General features: G+C 54.7%; 1 protein-coding gene across 1 annotated transcript in view; it reads right to left on the bottom strand.

Annotated features, from left to right (window-relative positions):
• Positions 1-1,179: 1,179 nt before the first annotated feature.
• Mn1 (MN1 proto-oncogene, transcriptional regulator) overlaps positions 1,180-9,138 on the bottom strand; it is a 37,652-nt gene continuing 29,693 nt past the window's right edge. Inside the window, exon 2 of the mRNA XM_051176419.1 lies at positions 1,180-3,637. Within this exon, the coding sequence (XP_051032376.1) occupies positions 3,462-3,637 (176 nt within the window). The 3' untranslated portion in view covers positions 1,180-3,461. The remainder of the gene's footprint in view (positions 3,638-9,138) is intronic.

The raw sequence follows: 9,138 nt of genomic DNA, 5'->3' as shown, positions 1-9,138 counted from the left end.
GGTGCAGTCCAGAGCTAGCATGTCCCCTGTCTAGTGCATGTGTCTGCGCCATTTGCAGGGTGACTCAGCTCCACCCAGCACAAACATGCTCCACACATGTGCCCGCCCTCCCCCTAGGTCCTGACCATGATCATAAAATCGTGTCACCGTGGAAGGGGGCTCTTTAAACGTCAAAGAGTCTAAAGATCAATGGTCTGTCCTTGAGCTACTGCACTGAGGAGAAAACATTGCGACCTTGATGACTTCAAAACTCAAGAAAAAAAAAAAAGATCTCAATAATCAAAGGTAATTTATGTGGTGAGGGAAGTAGGACAAACTCTTACTCATCCTTCAAAACCCTATCTGGACATGCCCTGCTGAAGAAGTCTTCCTCAAGACCCCTACATCCCTATGGTGACTAGACTCCTCCCTTTAAACTGTCAGTTTGCACCCTTCCTAGACCTGGATAATTTATGGAGACGGAGGTCATGGTGTCTGTTGCAACAGGACCCAAAAGCTGCTTTGTAAGCTGAGCCCCTGGTCCCATCTGGCACAGGTGACTTCAGAACTCGAGGAGACAACAGTGATCACCTGTGAACACCTCACAGGACCCCACCTCTGACTTGTGGGGTGTTTGATGATTACCCGGCCACAGCAGGAGAAATGGATTTCCCTGTGCTGGGGATGTCCTTCATGAGGGGATTCAGTTTCCCATCTGTCCCCACCTGCATCTGGCTGTGCTCCTCCATGTCAGCAGTGAGTGCTCTGTGTACCCCGAGTCACTGAGAGCAAGGCTCACGGAGGGCCACTGCCTGCTTGAGGGCCAGGTGAGCCTCAAGGCGAGTGGGAACCAGCATTTCTTCACTCCTGGGGTAGAGGTATGGAAGAGCTGGCTAGCCAGTTCCATGCCTCTCAGGGGATCAACTAGATGGGGTGAACTTCCAGGGAGGGGAGCACATTAGAAGCACAGGTGTCGGGGAGCATGCCGCTGGGCTCCAGGGAAGTACCCCGTGTCCGGACTAGCCAAAGTGGTGACGGCTAGGTTCTTACCAGTGACAAGGACACCAGAGGTCAACTTCAGGCTTCCCCACGTGCTTTTCCCACGTGAACACTCAGGCACACCAAAAGGGAAGGCAGACGTGTGCAGAAAGTAAGGATCCCGTGGGAAGGAACAAGCCCCTCCCACAGACACGCCCCAGACACCATTAACGTCGTATTTATTGTTCTTTAAGCCGTTCAGCAAAACATATACACGTATATACAGTTATGCGTGAATACGGAAGACTCAACTTTACATATTTTTTTTTTAAAAAAAGAAAGAAAAATACCACTCAGTTTCATGAGCTATAGTCACTGTCTTCCAACCAAGCATTTCAGAAGAGTCAAAAAAAAAAAAAAAAGAAAAAAGAAAAAAAAAGCTTACAGGCTCGCGCACTGCACCGCAGGGTTAAGGGTTCATATTTTACATGTGCAATAGTGATTTTCTTCTCTCTACTGGAGTTGGCTGCATACTGATTACACTGTTCCCGGGCTCTTGAGCTTTGGGCGTGGTTTCTCTTCCACTTTTATCCTTTCCACTAAACCAAAATTTAATGACACGACATCCTTTTGCTTAAGGCTATTTTAAAAAGCTGTTTCACCCTGGGGCGGCGGGGAGCGAGAACGTGATAACACTGGACAGATGGGGGGGGGGGGCTGGAGGTGGCCTGAGCCACACACGCTGCGCTGGTGGCTGCCTGTGGACTTGATGCTGATGGACGTTAGGACACTCATTCCCCAGCCTTAAGCAGTGAAGGAGAAGTCATTCTTGTGTGGGAAGTGAAAGGAACTGTCTGGCTCTCTGAGACAGCTAAACGTCACAAACTCTCAGGGTGAATGTGGAGTCCGGACCAAAGCCTGGAGGATGCTCCTGTGGCCCGTGGAGAAGGGAGAAGTCATCCCGTCACTGCTCTGGGCATAGAACAGAGGGCCCATCCTGCTCACCAGCCCATGTCACCTGTTTCTGTCTGCCCGCTGAGCCCCAACACATCGCCAGGGCAACAAGTGCAGACCCCGGGGTCTCAGACCTCAGAGGAGGAGCAGGACACGAGGTAGAGAGCCAGCGTTGGACAAGTGGCTCCCACGGTTGAGAGTCCCTTGACACAAACCATTTGGGTGTCTGGAGAGCCCCGAGCCTTCGGGCCTCTTGCTAAGGAAAGGAAAGGAGCCTGTCGAGTTGGGGTGGGGGCTCAGAAAGGAACAATTGGGAAGACATGCTAACAAGGAAAACTGAGCTGAATCAGGAGGGTTGGCTCTGGCTTGACCCTCCCAGGGATGGGTAGCCCCACAGCAGTGGGCCACACAAGTCGGTAGGTTATAGACCACACCCAAGGTGTTGTCTCCATCAGCACCGAAACCTCTGCTCCTCTCTGCTTGGGGGTGGGGAGTGGGGAGGGCCTCTCCCAGGGGACATATCGGACAGGGCTCTGCTTTTAAATCAAAATGAAACGAAATCAAAATGGCAGGAGATGCCCCACGAAGGGAGCATGAGGCCCAGCAACGGACATCATGAAGCCATCCATTTTATTTTCCTTCCCGCCTATCCTTGTGAGGGAACTGCAGGATCAAAGAGAGTATCTCAGCCTGAGTCTGGCTACCTTAATCCCTTCTCCTGGGACGCAGTCCCTTAGAGTGGGCCAGCCAGGCACCACCACCCCTCCCCTGTCCCCTTTGAGGGTCACAAGGCCATCCTGCTCAGCACAGAGAAAGGCAGGGTGTGCAGTGGTGAAGTCGGTGAAGGAGAAGGGAGTTCTTGGCCCTGGCTGGCTTCCTCCCAGCACTCTGCAGGCATGCACGCAACCCAGGAGGGACCAGACAGACAGTTGCAGGGGCAGGAATGGAAGCTAGCTGAAGGCTAAGGGCCTCTCCAAGTTCTCAGGGAACGGAGAAAACTCAGTCCCTGGCAGTTCCTTGAGCTGCCCGTTGTCTTGTCTCCTAACTGGTGAAAATGAGAGTAGCCAACACTGCGATGACCCTGTGGCTTCCACCTGGGAATACTCCAGAACACTACTCTCCAAGACCTCCATCTTAGTAGGCGATGAACAAAGCAAAGGAGAATAAGAAGGGGGATGGGGAAAGGATCAAAGGGAATAAGAAAAAGGGGTAACCCCACCTGGGCTTAAACGAGGCAAGGGCCTTCTAGAACACTCTCCAAGTACAGAAAACAGGGGGTTCTCTAGCAGGAAAACGGCTTGAGCCAGCGTTTGCTGTTGGCTGAGGACTGACGCTGGTGTCACAATGTGGCACATGGCTCCTTTAAAATAATTTTTTGAGGTTCCTTTTTATCACCTTCCCCAGCCCCTTGCAAATGAACCCTTTCCATTCCAAGCGCCACCAAGCAGTTACCAACCTAGACCAAAAAAAAAAAAAAACAAAACAAACAAACTTAAGTCTGCTCAGCCACAGAGGCCCTCGCCGTGGGTAGGGCAGGGGCTCCCACTGGCTCAAGTCAGGGCGGCCACAAATGTCCCGAATCGGTTGGAGATGTCGGAGTGCAGAGACCGCCAGGTGGGTACGGAGGCGCGGGCCTTGGGGTCTCCATCTGTGCAGTGGACTGTCAGGCACTGCAGGTGGCTGCCAGGCTGGGTGGCGGAGGCCTTGTTGGTGGGGAGGTCATGGGCTGCGGAGAAAGAAGACACGGGTTAGTGGCTAGTGCCCTGCAGGGTGGTGGCGGAGGGGTGCCGGGGAAGTAGCATCTGGCCCTGCTTCGTGGCTGGAGATGGTCTGACACGCTTGGCTATGAAGAAAAGCCCACCCCACCCCACCACACCATACCCTCACCACGTCTAGGTCTGCTGCTCCCCAAGAAGCAGGAGATAGAAGGAAGTGATATCAGCCTTTGCCCATCTCTGGTGAGCAAAGACTAGCAGATAGCGGGAGGGCTAACAGCCCATTTGGAAGCATATCAGAGTGTGCACGGGACTCCATGTACATCCTAGAAGAGCTATGGAGACGTCTAGTCCTCTGGACAGACACCTGCTGCAGGCCTACTCGACACTCAGAACTTCCTTAAATAGACAAACTGCACAGCACACCCTAGAGCAAGGGGGAGTCATTCCACTCTACAGCTAAGAAAACTGGGGATGGCCTGCCTCAGGGGACATGGAGGAGAATTCTATCGGCAGGATGGAGAAGCAGCCAGTAGGGACTAGCGTGGTACCACCCTCGACAGGCAAAGGTCAAAGTGCTCTGTGGTCACACCCCCAATAACTTTCTCCCATCCAGAGTCTTCTCCTGCCCTTCTTGGGACACAGGGAATGGGCTCAGCAGAGGTGGCTTGGGGGCGGGCTGGCAAGGGAGGAGCCTACCACCTCCTTACCCCTCAGTAAAGACAGACATCTGTAGCCCGGAGAGACACAGAAACCTGCCTGCAGACATACAGCGCTAACTGAGACCCCCACAAAGGAACCCAAGTCCCGTCCTCTGAAAATGGAATGGCCCAGGCACACAGACTGCACCTGTATCAGTTACCCAGGCTATTACTATGTGTAAAGTGTAAAGAGCCGTGGAGTGTTCGAGGTAGCAGTCAGAGTCAAGCTCCCAGACCACACCAGCCATCTTCAGCGGGCTGGTGGCCTATGCTTCCTCCACACCTTCACAGGGAGCCACCTCAACCCAGCCCCCAACTCACACAGTTGATCACACAGACTCGGAGCTGCCACACCTCACAGTCATCTCTGTGCCAGAGGAAACGGCACTGAACAGCCTACTAGCTAACATGCTAGTAGGAGTTGGGACAAAGTGTATGTGCCCTCCTCCTCTGCTTGAGGTAGAGAGGGGACAGACCACTTTTCAGAGCACCCAGTAGGGCTGCTAAGCATGACCCTGGGAAGGTCAGAAGGGGAGACACCCAGGAACCCATGAAGCCCCACACACATCTCTTAAATCTTGGTTAGGTGGTCTCCCTCCTAGGCACCACGCGGTCTTGTAAAAGAAACTGAGATTTCAAGCTCAGGTCAGTTTGGTTGTTGCCAGTGGACCCATCCCCAGCACACCTCGGGAGAGCAAAGACAGAGAATCCAGTTCCCTGAGCACATGGCAGGCCCCAGCTTGTGGCAAGGCAGTCCTCGTTGGGTTCTGTGTGAGCCCACACATGCCTCGCTCCCAGCTGAATCCCCGCTTCCTGCCCGGCGTTATATTATTCCAGAGCACAATATCATGAGGGGCGGGCTATCCTTGCGCCCCTTACACGCAGAGAAAGACAGAGGCGTGTCTCAAAGCAGAGGTAAGCCAGGTGGTGCTCAGGGCAGAAGAGACCAAGGTCCAGGTCTAACTGCAGGCCCCGGGAAGGTAACACGACAGAGGTATTTCTTAATCAGCCTCAGGTAAATCCGTCCTCTGGTCACTCTCTGCTTCTGCTCAGTTACTCTCTGCTCCCATTCCTAGGCTGATGCCTCCTAAGCTATATCTGGATCTCATCAGAGCCAGGCGGTTGCTGTACCTGGGGCGGAGTCCCGTATTGTCTAATTCCATCCCCCAACAAGCCAACAATGCTCTGCCTTTCCTCCATTTTGGCAGAAGCACCTGTGACCCAGAGAGGGTGAGTGAGGGGCTGGCCTGATACCACACATCACGGGTACAGGATCACCTAGTCTCAACAAGATCTCACGAGACTGTCAACTCCATCCTAGAGCCCACATGCAGTCCTTCTAGGAGAGTGTTTTTCTTCAGTTCTTGGCTACGCAAGCATGTTTGTATCCCTCCCATCTGTAGTCACTGCAGTGTGGGGAACCCATCATGCCCTAGGACGGTGGCCCCTCAGGCTGTCATCTCACAGATGACAGATCTATCCTGCAGAAGCTGTTCAAGTCCCAGCCTGTCCCAGCCGAGAAGACGCTGAGTCCCCAAGCCTCAGGTGCTGAGCATTCCTAGCTCTCCATGTCAGCAATCCAGAGATAATACTGCCACCTCACCAAGCCCCTGGGGCTGAGGGACACCTGGGATCCCTGGGTACCCAGTGCTGACAGATGCCACAGGTTGGCTCTCTCTTCCTAGCCTAGAGTTCCTGATAGGAGAGGGGACTCCCACACCTAGCCTGCTGGCCTGTCTTCAGTACTCTTTCCTCCATTTGTTATTGGAAGTGACGTCCTGGTTGAGCCAGGCTCACAGCAGCTAAGAGACCAGACCATGGAGCAGACCAGACGGGAAGGCCTCATGCATGTGGGCGAGGGTCGGAAGGCCTCATGCATGTGAGTGAGGGTCAATGCCCAGAGGGGAGGGGTACCATCGTCTATAAATACACCCTGCGTGGACCTCACTGACAGTGGCATCCCAGAAGTGAGGGCCCATAGCTGACTGGCCAAGAGAGGCCAGGACAGTTTGAATGTCACCTGTGAGAGAAGACAGATTCCTCACGTCCATAGCTGGGGTCAAAGCTGGCTCTAGGTAACCCCTGCAAGACCTCTCAAGGTCCTTCCTCACAAGATGGCCACAGATCCTGCATGGGGTTATCGTGGCTGACAGCTTCACCTCATGGCACTGAGGTCAGTACCAGTCTGGCACACCCACTGCAGCCACAAAGACCCACGTGGGTCTCTGTCTGCCAGGCTCCAGGCCACAGCAGGTGACGGAGGAAGTCGTGCAGGGAGGTGAATGCAAACGTCTCCTCGCTTCCCCTGTGGGTCCAACAGCAATGGCAGACACTGGGGCTTCTGTGTGTGTCTTGCCCCTGGGCTTTCAGACCCTGGAGTCTAGGAGAAGGGGAGCAGCCATGCAAAGGGGCCAGGGGCACCAGGAATGTGAAGGGCCTGACTTGCCTGGAGTGGTTACGGGGCAAACTGGCTGCTAGCTGCCTGTCTTTTCCTCCCTACTCCCTTCTTGCCTCTTCCCTCCTCCCCCTTTCTCATCCTCCCCTCTGCTTCCTGGGATTTCTCCTCTATCCTTACACTCTTTGAGATCAACAGGGAAATCCTGGCTGCACCCTGCTCTGTACTGAAGCCCCTGCCAGGATCCAACATGGGGGCCATGCTCAGGCACTAGCGACCTCCTGCCTCGGTGGCTCTCCAGATCTATTCTACCTTGAGTCCCGGGATAAGGGTTCTGGCCTGGCCTTCTGTTTTCTGTCCACTAGAGGGATGACCAAGGTGAGGGACGTGGGTGGGGCCCAGCTGGTGCCCAGATTGAGGGTAGGCACAGAGGGGTGGTGGGTGAACCTACCTCTGGGCACGTTCACAGGACACCCAAGCCTCCAAAAGGCCCAGGACCTGCACTTGCTACTCAATAGTCAGGATTTGGGGGCACCAGACCTAGAACAGCAGTATTTTCCTCTCTGTGGGGGCTCCCTACGGCCAGCGTGAGGTAGAGCGGGTATTTTTAACTCGTGGCTTATGTAAGAGGGAGTGTGGGCCTGAACAACAGCTAATGCCGCCCCCCACATTCACCTCACCCGATTCCCACAAAGGAAATTCTGAATTTCCTTTATTTGGGCCCAGGAAGGGTAAAGGGAGAGGCGCTATCTTCTGTGACTTCTGCCCTTGAATGGGGCAGAGCTGCTGGGTCTCCGGGCTGGACCACTTCTGTTTCTTGAGACTGACCACACCAGCCAATTTTCTCTCTCTCTCTCTGCATCTACTATCCACAGGCCTAAACAGACCTTCTGTAGCTCTCCAGTCCCCAGGACCGAGCCCTGACTGTCTCTCTCCTGCTGTGTGCAGTCCCTACACAAAGCCTCGTCCCCACTCTATCTGTGGCACCCTCCCTCTGCACCCCTGCTGACTCCCACCTTCCAGCCCAGCTGTCAAACCCATAGGGGGCCCCCAACCCAAGGCACAAAGAGAGGCAGTTGTGTGTCCAGGCCCCTCCCCACAAGCTGCCGAGGATCAAACACCTGGAGACACAGGGCACAGGTGGACAAGTTCCCAACAGTAGAGTCAGCCACTTCGCCTGAGCTGGATGATGGCACCAACACCAGCATCTTGGGTCTGGCAAGGGGCAGGAGCTTACAAAGGGCTATGTGGTTCAAGGCTTTAGTCTCAGCTACCCTGGGCCTCAGCTCTCCCTTCCACCGTGTCATGTGACAACAGAGAAAAGCGAGAGAAGTCAGCCACACCTCTGTACTGCCAGCCGCACGCACTGGCTGCAGCCTTGATGAGAGAGTCACCGGCTCTCCTGACCTTGGGTCACCTCAACAGCCAGGGCACTAGGGACCGATCGATAGCCCATTTCACAGCACTGGAAACCGAGTCCAAGGAGACTAAACCGGCAGCACCTACAGCCACAGAGCTGAAGACCAGTAGAGCTGGCCACACCCACGCTGTCTGTCAGGGAGTCATTTGCAGAGATTAAAATGTCCCTATCTGGGTGGCAGAGGCTGTGACCCCAGTGCCTCCCTCAAGCCCCTCCCCCTTTCTGTATCCTGTCGCCCTCCTGAGGTCAGTACCCTCCCTCTTCTCTAGAAAGGATGTCCATCCAGGCTCACACAGTGAGTTAGGAATTATTACCCAAGGCAGACAAACACAGAGCCCCTTGGAAGCTGCCTCATAACACTGTCTGGTGCCGGCTACACCCTCTGTCACAGGTCCTGAGAGAGGGTCCTGCAAGCCCTTCGGTCCTAGCACAGGGCCAGCCTCGCAAGGGTCAGGAGTCCATGAGCCCAGCTTTCAGGGCCCAGAAGAGTGAAGACCGCCATTGTAGGGAACCTGAGCAACCAGTTCACACTGCCTTGGGACAATGGCAGCTGTCAGTCAGCTGGGCCCACCGAGGGCAGAAAAGGGCAAAGTTGGGAGGAGAGGGTGCCGGGAGAGGGGACGTGGGGGACACAAGGGCCGCTGTCCAGCAGCTGGACATCGTCTCCCCAAGCTGAAGCAGCTCCTCTGGGAGATTCTGTCCTAAAATGTGTCCAGTTTTCACCTTGGCCGACACCAGCTCCAAGCATAAGTTCCTCATCCAGGATGCAAGAGAGAGAATGCATGGTTCCCAAAGGACAGCCTCGTGTGCACCCGGTGACCTGCCACCTCCTGTCACCACCACTGCTGAGTCCGGACTCCAGGGGCAATGACTGGGCCATTAGTTGTTCTGCCTTTTACGACAATGACTGGAGACTGAGTGTTGTGTGACCTCAGACATGGTGCTGCACCTGTCTGAGCTCTAAGGGTCCCACACTCTGCCTGCATGTGGTAACTT

Source organism: Phodopus roborovskii, unplaced genomic scaffold (genome assembly GCF_943737965.1).
Source record: "Phodopus roborovskii unplaced genomic scaffold, PHOROB, whole genome shotgun sequence".
NCBI classification, from domain to species: Eukaryota; Metazoa; Chordata; class Mammalia; order Rodentia; family Cricetidae; genus Phodopus; species Phodopus roborovskii.
This window is presented reverse-complemented; position numbering and strand designations above follow the sequence as displayed.